This window comes from Tachypleus tridentatus, chromosome 6 (genome assembly GCF_004210375.1).
Source record: "Tachypleus tridentatus isolate NWPU-2018 chromosome 6, ASM421037v1, whole genome shotgun sequence".
Taxonomy (NCBI): domain Eukaryota; kingdom Metazoa; phylum Arthropoda; class Merostomata; order Xiphosura; family Limulidae; genus Tachypleus; species Tachypleus tridentatus.
Genome location: NC_134830.1, coordinates 19,494,764 through 19,508,476, shown reverse-complemented (window position 1 = coordinate 19,508,476; position 13,713 = coordinate 19,494,764). Strand labels below are relative to the sequence as shown.

At 30.9% G+C, this 13,713-nt stretch overlaps 1 protein-coding gene across 11 annotated transcripts; it reads right to left on the bottom strand.

The window, feature by feature from the left end:
• Positions 1-207: 207 nt before the first annotated feature.
• LOC143252044 (uncharacterized protein C1orf53-like) lies at positions 208-12,463 on the bottom strand. 11 transcript variants are annotated; one of them, XM_076503614.1, is made up of 5 exons: positions 11,880-12,092; positions 11,570-11,714; positions 7,871-7,972; positions 3,956-4,077; positions 213-603 (listed from the first exon to the last, which is right to left on the bottom strand). In XM_076503614.1, exons 3-5 carry the CDS (start codon positions 7,882-7,884, stop codon positions 530-532), a joined length of 210 nt encoding a protein of 69 aa, XP_076359729.1. In that variant the 5' UTR covers positions 7,885-7,972; positions 11,570-11,714; positions 11,880-12,092; the 3' UTR covers positions 213-529. The 11 variants fall into 11 exon arrangements, with proteins under 11 accessions (XP_076359734.1, XP_076359731.1, XP_076359730.1 ...); XM_076503610.1 differs by lacking the exons at positions 213-603; positions 11,880-12,092 and adding exons at positions 1,545-3,803; positions 12,117-12,148; XM_076503611.1 differs by lacking the exon at positions 213-603 and adding an exon at positions 1,545-3,803 and having other exon boundaries at positions 11,859-12,090.
• Positions 12,464-13,713: the final 1,250 nt, after the last annotated feature.

The window sequence follows — 13,713 nt, the reverse complement described above, 5'->3', positions numbered from 1 at the left end:
GACTTTTACTATAATTCAATGTCTTCAGATAAAGCACGATTAGATAAGGCAACACAGACTGTAACGATGTGACAAGGGTAAATAGTTTCAACCTAACAAGTTTAACCCGTTGTATACACAAAATAAAACAACTTTTTAACTAACAGCAGTACTTTTCGTAATTACTCTTATTCATCAGTTCTTGTTAATAATTATTCTAATAGTTGCCACAGTTAATCTTTTGTTTCAGATTTTTATTTCTTGCTTTACAGATTGGAAAGTGAAAACACTTGTGTACGATTGGGTTATTTTTATGCTGAGTTTTTCATAAATATTAATGTATCGTTCTCTAATAAAATATTAAACCTAAAATCCGAAGTATATGATATTTAGCTGGAAGAAAATAATTTTTTTCAGTGGACAAAAAATTAAGAATAAGCGAAAAATAAATCATCTGAAATATCCTCATTTGAAACTTTAACTGAATATTTTTCAACCAATAAGTCTTCAGTAGCTCAGTGACAGCTCTGTAGATTTATACCATTGAAAATCAGGTTTTGATATCTGTTACGACTTTGAACTTCACAACAATCTTCCAAGGAATTGTTACAGAAGTAGCGCCATCTATCAGAAGAACATAAAATTACTATAGCAGATCGTACATTATCTAGAATCATATTTCAAAATACAGCCCAAAATGGCTTTACACCAATGAAACATTTCTCCTACGTCACATAAAATTACAAATAAAGCTTTTCGGATTACTTCTCGGCAAATGCAAACACCAGATAAACACGAAATAGTGTTTGTAAAGGACTTTTGACTATTCTTTCAGACAATTACATCCGTAATATATCTGTAGCTTTCAAAATTATTTTTGTTTTATTAAATTTTGTTATTCTTTTAATTTTCAACTCCACGCAAATTATCAAACCATCTGTATCGTCCTAGTATGTTGTAATAATTTTAATTAGGTGTCAAGTTACTTTTTGGGGGCGTTTAATGGTTTCATTTTCACGTTACTGTTGTTATAGGAAGGATTGATTGCTTGGAATTATGCACAAAACTACAAATGTACTATCTCTGCTCTTCCCATTACGGGTATCGAAACTCAATTTCTAGTGATATGAATGTACAAACATGCCGCTGTGCCATTGGGGCTAGCACACAGCAGCCTGTATAATGCTTTACTTGTTTATTTATTCCCGTATATTGGTGTTATACGTGTTACTGAACAACTTCCAAGATACGCTTTATTTCAGTCTTCACGAAATATATAATAACTGCAAACATTCGGAAAAGCCTAGAATTTTGAATATATATTTAGATATAGGAGACAGTGCTAAAGGGTAGTAATAAATCCCAGTCTTGACTTGGCGTGCATTTAAAATAAACACGTTCCAGTGAATTACTGCATTGAGCATATACTTGGGCTTCGTTCAGACATTCTCAAGAAGAACAGTGCCACTTGCCATAAGTAATACAACAAAGTTGTTACCAGTAGTATCCTCACTACATTATACACAAGAATAACTAACTTCTCAAAGCAAGCATACCCTTGATACTTGAGAATTAGACTTTTATTTTCTTCTGCATGTCTGTTTACATCAAAAGCAGGTTTATTGTATAAGCATATTTTCTTTCTTACAGTAAGGTATCTTGTTAAGACATGAGAATTTTGAGTTAAGTTCACAATCAAGCATACAGGTAAAAAAATCTTATGGTGGCCCTTAAGTGGAAAACACAAATTCATAAAAATATAAAATATACAAATTTGTTTATGCTCTTATAGTCTTGTTTAAACTGTTTCTTGTATTCTATGCTTTTTTATGCTATCAAAAGGTTTATTCACATTCTATTGAAAATGTTTAAAATATTGCATTTCAAATTAATTCATGCTTCTGAGTGACGTAGTTTAGCCATATAAATACCCATAAACATAAAAATATCTGTGTTGTACTTAAAAGTAACTTTTTGTAACTAAGTGAATGTAACTATCATTGCTTTTGATATGCAAATTGCATATATAGTACAGTAGTATCAGTGTTTTTAGTACACTTATAACATATAAATTTAGTCAGCCCGATGTAAAATGCCTGAAAGGGTCATTTAATTAGCTTAAATCACCCAACAAGAAACAATAACTTATTGTTCTCCTTTAGTGTATATATATGTTGTAATAATAATGAAACTGATGTGTGTTTATTCATATGCCTTTAACTTTTAGCTTTATTTCTTATACATTTACATATTAACTACATTTTGTAACTACCACCAAATTCAGTCAGTGAGAACTTTTGCAAACATAGATTATATTAAAGTAAGACTAGTAAGTTAAACTTGTAAAACTAAATTTTAGGGAATAGAAATGTAGTGCATAACACAATTTTACAATGTATACCACACCTTAGTTGACTTAACATATCATAGGTCCCTAATTTAGCAGTGTAAGACTTAAGGGAAGGCATCACCACCCACTACCAATTCTTGGGCTACTCTTTTACCAATTAATGGTGGGATTGACTGTCACATTATAACACCCCACAGCTGAAAGGACGAGCATGTTTGGTGCGACAGGGATTCACACCCACAACCCTCGGATTACGAGCAGAACACCTTAACCCACCTGGTCATGCAAGGGCACTTTTTGGACTGTAATACAGGGTTAGTCAGCCTTTAGTGTTACCCATCCTTTGGTTTAACATTTAGTGAACAGACTATCATCAATAATGTATCTAGTTTGTTACTGAGTTAAAAAACAAATAAATGAAAATTGCGTGGTTTCCTTCAACATAAAGAGCTTCTTCATCAGTCTCAATAAATATGGCCCTAAACACATTGTCTGAAAGATTACATTGAAATTATTACCCCATCAATTGTTAGAAAGAAATTTATACACGTAGTTAAAGTATGTGTCAGCAACTCATGTTTCTAGTTCAATATGGATTTTTTTTTAAACAAATTTGCACCCCGAGTATAAGTAAATACACTGTGCTTTTTATTGTTTCATCTGACATTTTCAGGGATGACCAAATATAAATTCTTCAAGGCACTGAAGGAAAAAACTACTTTCTAAATATACTTTGATATATTCACTACTTCCTGGTGATAAAACTACATTAAACAACTTCATGAAAAATTAAACTCAGTTCACACAGACATACAAAACTTTAAGTGCATGCAAACATAGATATAAAAAAACTTTAATTTAGAGCATCTTAACATTTGTCTAATGAAGAGAGAATTCATGATGAACTGAACTAGCTCAAAAATGTTACTGTTTATAGAGAAGTCAAGACAAAATTAATAACCAATTTGTTCAGCAAAATTACAAATTACAGTAACATGGTGAGCCAAACAGATTGAATGATGGTCCTTATCTAATAATACCCTACTGCACCTTGATATCAAAAATAATAGATACCAATTTAAAATATAATAATATTAAACTGGCTTATAATGAGGAGAACAAACCTTGAAATAAATTTAACAAAAGGAAAGATAATCTGTGATGACAGGAAAACCCACTTTCAGAGAAATATATATACGTAAAAACGGCTGGTATGGGTAGAGAAAGTTATATGTAAAGGAGCAAACAACATTTCGACCTTCTCTACATAGAGCTTTCTCTACCCATACCAGACGTTTTTACATATATAAAAGAAAAGATGGTACAGAAGCCCACTATGAATATAGTATTTATTCCATTTCTTGTTATAATCATGCTTATATTGGTTAAACACAATGATCTCTTAGAATTACAGTAAAGGAGCTTGAAGTCTTCTGTCATCAAAAGAAAGTTGAAAAGTCAGCTTCTGCATAATCTGTTCATACAACAAACCACAAAAATAATGTTAAGTCATGTTCAACATTCACCTTGTATTACAGGGCATAAATATTACTGGTATTACTTTCATATATCTTATTAACTGAATTTATATTTCATATACCACTCATTTAATGGATTCAACATCACCTTCATCTTTGTTGTCCTCATTTATCTTCATCTTCTCTTGGACTAACTTTGACATAGAAGGCAGAGTTAAATTTTCTTCTGATTTTGATGTGTGGTGGTGCCCTCTCATGGTTATATGGACACTGTCAAAAATAAAATTTTTGTAATTACTGTTGAGTCAACAGGGTGAAAGTATTAGAAACAATATATTGTCCTCATATGATATATACATCTGTGAATGTATTCTGGGCTTCCTGTTAGCTTGCTGAAACTGTAATATGTTAAAGCAGTCTACTTCATTCATTATAAGTGTTCTCTTGTTTTTATTTCCAATCAAAATAAGTTTTGTTAAAAGAAATTTTAGTATGTTGATAAAAAGAAGTTGCCTGTGTCATTGTTTCAATGTTCTCTCTACAGATCCCAGAAAAGTTAACTGTGAAAATATGGGAAACAAATGTCCTTGAGAAAAAACATATACCAAGTAACAAGAGAATCTCGCACATGAAATCTAGTCTGAAACGTTTTCCTTCAAATTCATAATTTTGAAGCCTCACTGATAACAAAAAAGCATTTTCTTTAAAAAACAAAATTGTGTTTTCAAAAAAAAAGAGTTGCACTGAAATAAATCTTTTGAGCACCTACAAAATTCTGCTATTTCAGCAAAATATAATTTTTTATAAGAATTTTTCAGACACAATCATTGAGCTCACAAATGATGAAGACAAAATGAAAAGTTATTTGTTAATACCACAGCCTTGGAGAACTGGCTTGGAGAAATCAGGACTAGAAATGTATATACCAATATATATTCTGAATGGCCAATATCTATGGTCTGATGTATCAGTGGAATCCTAAATATTTCATTTTTTAAACATTCTCTGTGACTGAAACATGTACTACATGTAGAATTTTGAAAATAATATACTATGTAGGTATTTAAAAATATTTTGAATTTAGTACAAGATGGCATTCTCAGGTATTGCACCTTCAGGTATAGACCCCTCATGTGGAAAATGACCACCAAAAACAAAGAAAGAAACATTCTTCACTGATGTTACCAGCATCTATCTGGCTGAAAACTGTTTTTTTTCTTATCCTACCAACCCCATATGGTACTTTGTTTTCCAACAGTTTTATTCTTTCCAAATGTTAATGAGTTTCTTTTGTGGTTGCCACTTTTACCTTAATTTCTAGTGCAGAAGAGAACAGTATTCTGTAGATTTGAACTGGGGTTTCTCAGACAAGTATGTCAGTTTGCTTGTTTAACTTTACCCCTTCATGGCTTTCCACATATGTCCAGATGAGATGGTCTTATCATGCAGTTGTTTCACTCTCCACCACCCATCAGGTGGTCAACCACTCTGAATTTTATGCACTACTACCCATGAAAATGGGTCACAAGCATTTTGTTGGTGATGCTGTCTATTGATAGTTTATTACTTTCAGCAGTCCACATAAAAAAAAAATTTGCTTTATGGCTTCTAACTCTATTGTTGGGCTGCTTACAAAATGCTTCACTGTTTGAGCAGTATGTTATTACTTAGAAAGAAAAGGAGTGACCAACCAACCAACCATTTCATTACCTTTTGCATAGGAGTCATCTGCGACTATGACAAGTGAAGGTTACCCATGATCGTCAAAAAGTTTGAACATGTTTTGCATTCAAAATTAATTCCTTGTACAATCTTCAGTACCGTCACTTGTTTCTATTAGCCAACTGTATGTGAAATGTTTATAATCTTATAACTGATATGTTCAGCAGCAAAGAATTAATTTATTTTATTTACATTTTCTAAAATGAAAATGCTGCCACATCAGCATAGAAAACCATCACGTCCATAGAAACACCACAAAAAGTTGCCTATTATAAGGGAGGAATTTCATTCTTATTTTTAGTTATGCTCCTGTTTGTTTAGTACAGTTAGTTTTATTTTCCTTAAAGATGTTTCCTCCCTTTCTACCTAGTATATATTCAAATTTTAGCATAGCAAGTCATTCTTATATTAAAAGATACAAAGCTTCTCTATGAGGGTTGTATAAATACTAGATTCATGTATAAAACAAATGGTTGTTATTATTTTGTTATTCATGTTGCATGTAATCTTGTGGTTTAACAAGGAAATAAAAGTTCTTGTTCAGAAGACATCAGGACTGATAAGAGTAATTACAAACTGAGATATACAAGATACATGTATCACTAATTAAAAGTGGTAAACACTTACTGAAGATATTTTCCTGAATATTAATTATTTAAATTTCAACTCTATCCAATTAATTAGTTTAACATTACTCAAGTCTACAACATGAGATGTGCCCTCCACATGTTCTGTTAAGGCTGAAATCCTTTACTATAACTTTTTCTACTGCATATTTATGTTCCTTGATCCTAAATTTCAAATTTCTGTAGGTTTGGCCAATGTAGGTTTGAATACTTCAACAAGTCTCTGTTTCTAATAAAATATTTATTGTGTAGTTGTTGTCAAGTTGTACTTTTTTTATTGTACACAATATAGAGTACTTTTTTTATAAGGTTGGAGGAAAGGCATTCACAAACATGTTTGTATCAAATTAATACGGGTACTTAGGACTATTAAAACACAAGTCTACTTAAGTACTCATATATGTTATGTATTTCATATATTGCAATAATTAAAGCAATATCAATACTCTGAAAAGATGAAAAAAAACTGTATTTACAAAGTGTTTTATATGAAACATTTAGTAAAGTACAATAACTTATTCACCAAGAACTATTAGTTAGTTATCACCATTAGATTCCATCAAGGAACATAAGGCCACAATCGCTTGCGGATTCTTCAACAGGTATTTAAGTGAGTAGGTTGTTAGCCCACTGCACACCAAGAACTATTAACATAACACAAATTGTTTTTTTGTTATATGGTCCACCCATTACAAATAACAGAAAATATACAATCAGTAACAAATTGCACACATCTCACACTATACGACATTTACGTGAGATTCATCGAGACAAAAGTAAATCACAGAATGTTAAAAAAATTTCATAGATTCATTCTGAGTTGTATTTACAATATATAACTTTTTTCAGATCTTAGTTTATTTAAAATTTTAAATTACTTCATTTAAGTGCAGATGTTACCACAAGTTATGAATCTGTCTGCTGCATAGGAGGTGGAAATAAATTCAGGATAACTAGTTGGTCAAATACTACATGATACACTATGATTATATCCACATTAAACTTAATTATGTTCACAGTATTCACTAGAGCTTTTCTTTATGTGTTCACCATACTTTTGTATCATTATGTTTTGTTATTTTGTTCTGTCTTAATGATTACTTTATGTTCACCACATGTCATCATATTATGTTGGACTATCACATTCCAGTAACAACATTACTACCAAGAGAATATTAAGATCACCAAGTGCTTCATAAACATAATTTTATAACATGTTCTTTGGTTCAGGCCTTTCACAATAAAGTGAAACAAATATTTTCTATGTCATAGGTATACTTCAGATTACAGTATATAGAGGGCCAAGCTTAAGTGTTAATGTCTACTTTGTTTAATTATACTTTTAGGTTTTCAACAAATATTTAATGTTTATGCTTTAAGCAGTTTATTACTACACATTCTAGTTTACAAGTCTGAATTTTTTTTAACAATGTATTTTAATTTTATAATACATCTACAGGGTGGCCCATAAGTCCCTACCCATCCATATATCTTATGCATCCAGTGTATTTGTGTACTGTCCCTCATTCTCATTGTCATAATATTATGCGACGCCATTTTCTGTGAGACATTTTCAAGTGTAAATGAGCTTAAATCAGTCATATTTCTCTGAAAAAAAAATACATGCGTAACTGAATATAACATGATAACATATGGATGGTTAGGGACTTACGGGCCACCCTGTACATTAAAAGTGTACAAATATGATTACTTACATGCCTGCAGCCATTACCACAGCAGTATCCTCTAACAAAGTGGTATAACCCTGTCATAACCAAGTACCCAGTGGTGGGGTCAGTATAAGAGAGTTTTCCCTTCTATTTCAAGAAAATGTTACAAGTTGTACAGTGTGAATCACACACATTCATACAGATCATTATTAAGCTAAGTAATAATTAATATGTATTTTGGGAACAAAGGTATTTATACTCTCAGAAATATGAAATACAAGTGATACAACTAAAATTTTACAACAAAAGAAAAGTGCTAAGAACAGCCTGATTAACTTGTGATAATTAACAAATACTTATTTAAAGAACAGCCTTTCCCAGCAGAAAGGAAGTTAAGTTTGGTACAGAGTATATCCACTTCCACAAACACAACTAAAACCAGAATACATTAATACTTCCCAATCATTTTCCTTGTAGCTTGTTATTGTGTGTTAAACTGTTATTGTGATTTAATTAAATTACTTCAGCGCCCTCTATCCTTTGCAGAGTATAATAACTTGATTATTCAAATTAGTGATCTGATGAAACTTTTTTAATCACGTAACATTTTTTGAGTTTGTTTACAAAATCAGATATGAAACATGATATGGGCATATTCGAGTGTGCACTGTATAATACTGACTGTATATATTTTATTGATAAAATATATTTAGCCCTTAAAACAATATTTGCAGGATATATTCATTGTATGGAACTGCTGTATTCATTTTGTATTTAATATACATAAAGTTGGGATCTTCCTGTACTGATAAGTGTAGGAAAAAAATCCCCTTGGTCAGAAAACCCCCAGACAAAAACCTTCTAGAATTAAGCCCTGTAGGACAAATAACATGAGATCATGCAATAATCACACTAATACCACTGCTGAAGTGGAACTGATGCTTCAGATTAGATGTGGCAGCTTTATATACACCTGACTTGCTCAACCAAGCAATGATGTGAGGTCACATGGTTACATCATGTGACCTGATGCAATCAGGCAACATGTTGGAAGATTACTCTGACAAAACAGTGATTATCTAGGGTCTTTCAATACAGAAAAATAGAAGAAATAGAAAAAGTAGGGGCTTTTGTTCTATTTTCCACTTTTTCTAAGGGGGTTTTGTCCATCCCCATATACTGATACATAGTTCAGTTAAACATACACATGCACAGCCAGATGCAAATCAACAGTTGTTGTTTTTCAGTATGGAGAGAAAAATGCAAATACTGAGTGAAAAGTATAAAGCTTAATGGATGTGATGTAGTCAAGATCTAAATGTCTATATAGATACAAATAAATATTAATAGTACTGTTATTTTATATTTTGTAATCCTAGTGATATATACAAATCATTGTGTAACAGCCCCCATATTCTAGGGTAAATTTAATATATTTTAAGACGAGAACACATGATGTTGATTTGCTTTCAACTTCCAACATAATAATCCTACTTATGTGCCTATCTTATCTCATGGCTGTTAATGCAAAATTTTCTTTTGCCTACTTTAAACTTTGGATAAAAAAGGAAATTAATAAAAATTATTACAAAAATCATAGACTCATTTTTATATGTCTATTTCTATCTTATAATATTTGAAAATAAAAAGACCAAAATGTATAATAACATTTCAGGTGAAGCCTTAGAGAAATATTTTGTAAAGACAGTATTATCTCTTTCGGCCTATCATCAATGTCTATAAATATATCCTAATTATTTTATAAGCTCTAGCAACAAAGCACTCCCTCAGTGGCTTGACTGATTTATTTGCCATTATCTCATGGTCCTTTTCTACAGTAATATTAATTGAATGGTTTCTTATCAGTATTAAACATGTGATCCAAATTATGTTAATCAACATACATTACCTTGGATTTAACAAAATACAGACCATTTCATCAGCTATACATACAACCTATCAACTGATTCAAATCATTTTACAGTAACTTCACAACCTCAATGAAATACCCAAAAGTTAAATATTATCAGCAAACTTTATTAATTACATCTATATCAATTTCAATAACATAAACAAGTAATGCTAAATCTTATCTCATGGACTCAAATTAGCTTTAAAATTTTGAAATAAAATATATTTTTTATCCCAACATTTAATAAGACATTAAATCAAATTATGCAATGATCACTTGGCCAAAGTGTTTTCCCCACCTCACACTTTATAATTACAAGAAGTTTAAAATGTATACTTTCTGACTGGTTCCTTGACCCATCTGTTAGAGAAAAATCATCCTAAATCATTTTAATAAACCTATTCTCCTCATTATTTGACTATAAACACCATTCCACAGGATTATTAAAAGTTTATAAGCTCTGCTACAACTTAATGAATTCCAAGCAGTATTACACATACAAAAAATGTATTTTAGATACAAGTAAACTGAATACAAAAAATTAATTTTTTGCAGTTTAGAGTTTCAATTATACAAGTATACATTTCTTTTGGTTTAAGGAATATATGATTAACTCTGATTTAGGTTGTTTCCTTTTCTAATAAGATTATCAACTTATTCCCGATTCTTCCTATTTAAGTATTATGAGCTGACAACAATAAATGTCTCATTTCATTTGAACAGTTACAGTTTTAAGTCAGTTCACATTAAGGTTATTCTTGCTAAATCAAAATAAGAGACCAAATGTGTGATGAAATATACATCAATTTACAATAATATTGAGAAATCAAGTAAATGATCTGAAATGCATTATTCGGGAGATTTCTGTGTAAATAATTTAGCCTAAACAAGTATCTTTATAGTTGGAAAAAAACAAACTGTTTATATCTAACATCTCACATCCTTACAAAACAAACTTTAACCATGTAGTATATACATATCCCTTTTCATAAGGTTATACATTTCTATACCTTGAAAGTTAATTTACTTGACCCAATAATAACTATTTGAGTCTTTATTCTACCATTCTATAAGAATGTAACTGTGAATACAAGACTCTGGAGTTCAATCTCTGGTCACAACAGAATACTTTTGATCTGTTACAGATAGCTGCAGCAAAGAAATTACTCTACGCTCTGTGTTATAGTAATAAACAAAAGTCAATAGTGTTAGTACTCCTTCATGGTAATAAGGACAAAAAAAATCAAGTAAAATACAGATTGCTTATACAAAATTTCAAAATATTCATAAACATTAACTAAGAAACTGAAATTTTCACAATGTTGAATATCATAAACAAAAGTGTGCTGGTTACCAGTGTAAAAATATAGTTCTGAAAGGAATTTAATAAATTTGCAGACATTATAAAGAACCATTTTCAGGTATAAAGGTTTATAATTTTATTTATTATATTTCAGAATAATAGGAAACAAACTATTTACACTAGCAACTCGTCCAAAAGAAAAATAAATTTGAAACATGTACATGTTAAATAACTATAAATTCAGTACTTAACATTCTCTAAGAATACTTACCTCAATTACTGTTAATATTAATAATTGCTGTATACGATCATGTGTATATATATCAACGAAACCAAGTACTATTAAAAATTTTACAAAATGTCTTTCTCAAGTTAGGGTATGTATAATATAGCATACAGTATATGCTCAGCGTTTATAGACCTTTGTTTTAAGCTTGAACTACACAAAAATGCTTCGCATTACAGTTTACGAAATACAAATTCGGATATTTATTATCGTTGCAATTTAAATTTTATGAGCAAACTGCACCTGCACTGCCTCTTTGTGAATTTCATAAATTTCTTTTTCTTTTTCGGAAAGAATTAAAAGCTCGACAGCAGATTTTATTTCTTCAAATTTCTTCATAAACTCATCACGTCGTAGTATACTTTCAGCCGTGTTAAAAGAACAGTTTCTATAAATGTTAAACATTGTTGATGAACATTTTTCTCTAACATTTCTAAAAGTATAGGGTATATACTTAAATAAATCTTTTAACATTAAAATGATTTATTAACTCAGTTTTATATTCAAGTAGCTTTTATAAGTTTATGTAAACCTTTTTTACAATGCGGTTTACTTTTTATAAAACACAAATTAAGCATTCAGTAATTCTGATAGCTTCCTAAAAAATCCAAATGGCACAACATAATTTCTATGATATATTATCTCCAACACCAGGATCAAGACTTAGTCTATAACATTTATGTTTATTCTTCTAAAACATTAAAACGACTTTGGCAGTGACATCATTTCCTAGCACAGAGAAAAAGTAAACACGACATCTAGTTGTTATTCGTGATTATGAAAAACCCACTTGAAGTAAAAGTGCATTCTCAAGTTTTCATACGGTTGGTATGGGTATTATAACTTTAATTAAAAATAAGTATATAACAATGTTTCGACCTCCTTAGGTCATCTTCAGGTTAACCTGGCGAGTTCTAATCATATCTACGCGAAAAAACGTTGAGTAATTCCCAGATTATATTTAATATTTTCAGTTTTACCTTAAAAGAAATAAATCTGTAGAATAATCTTCAGTGATTCTTCAAGTTTCCTAAAGTAGCATAAGTAAAATTCTAGAAAATAATAGGTAACATATTCTTCATATTCTTGGAAGTCGCATCAAAACTACCTGAAGTACATAACGGGTTCAGAAAATTTGTCGTATGTATGTCGGCAGACTTCTAACACTAGAATAGCGCTACGCGTGATATGCAGAGCCCACATAGACTATTGTATAGCTTTGTGCTTAACTACAAACAAATAGAAAATATCGTTAAACTCGATCATTTATATATGTTAACTAATACCATTATAAACATTTTTTTATTATACTTTATTCTATTTCAGGGGTCACCAAACTTTTTTCACAGGGGCCAGATTACTTGTGGAATGAGAAGCGCGGGCCACATGATCATTATGTTCAATACTCATAAGTTAGAACGAAAGTTCTCTGTAAAAGACTTAACACTAAGTTTAGGATGCCACATTACTCATGTGGGAGTAGCATGCAATACACACATATAATAAAAAAAACAGAAATACAACTAAAATTTTTATTTACCAAAAGGTCATCAAAGAAGGTGACATTAGCAAAAACAATTGTCACATCGCACATAGTGAGTACATATCTGATTTTCGCTAAGCCGCAAAAACGTTAGTGAGATTTATGAAATTGACGTTTGGATTTCAAAATATCTTCAATGTTCGGTTTTGAATTGCTACATCCAATCATCAGAATTGCTTTCAAATGTTCATCAGTCAACCTTGAACGATGTACCGATTTCACATACTTCATTTTTGAAAATACTTGTTCACAGATATTAGTTGTTCCGAACATTGATGCCATACCAGATGCGAACTGCTTCAGCTTTGGAAAAATCATCTTCAGATATGCAGCTGTAAAATTCAATAAGTTGTCCCTCTCTTTGTTTTGATTTCAACAAATCATTTCCTTGCAAATCGATGACCTCCAATAGTAGTTCCACTGGCACGTCATCAATGACACAATCAAAAGGATACTAAAAAAGGAGAATGTCACTTTTGATTCTGTCGAGATCCGAAAATCTTATTTAAATCACCAATAATCTTTTACTGAAACTCCAGGTTGACATCTTCTGTGATTCCAGCATGAAACTCATTGAAACACTGAAAATGAGAGAGGTTTCCTCCTTCCAAATGTGCTTCAAACAATGATAGCTTTCTCCGAAAACCTTTAATGATTCTATATAGATCACAGACAAGGTTATTCTTCCCCTGAAATTTTAAGTTCAGTTCATTCATGTGGGATGTGATGTCAACCAAAAATGACAACTTTGACAACCAGGTTGGATCCGACAGAAGTGGATCGGCTCTATATTTCTCGATAAGAAATATATTTATTTCTCTTCTCAGCTTATAAAAACGATACA

Bases quoted from the DNA above. Each gene is read 5' to 3' on its own strand.
- LOC143252044 (XM_076503609.1), bottom strand. From the start codon at position 11,800: ATGTTAAAAGATTTATTTAAGTATATACCCTATACTTTTAGAAATGTT. The intron at 7,973-11,569 runs GTGCAGTTTGCT...TTCTTGAAATAG, and splicing joins TTCACAAAGAGGCAGTGCAG to AAGGGAAAACTCTCTTATAC. The intron at 4,078-7,870 runs GTAAGTAATCAT...TATTTTTGACAG, and splicing joins GTGGTAATGGCTGCAGGCAT to TGTCCATATAACCATGAGAG.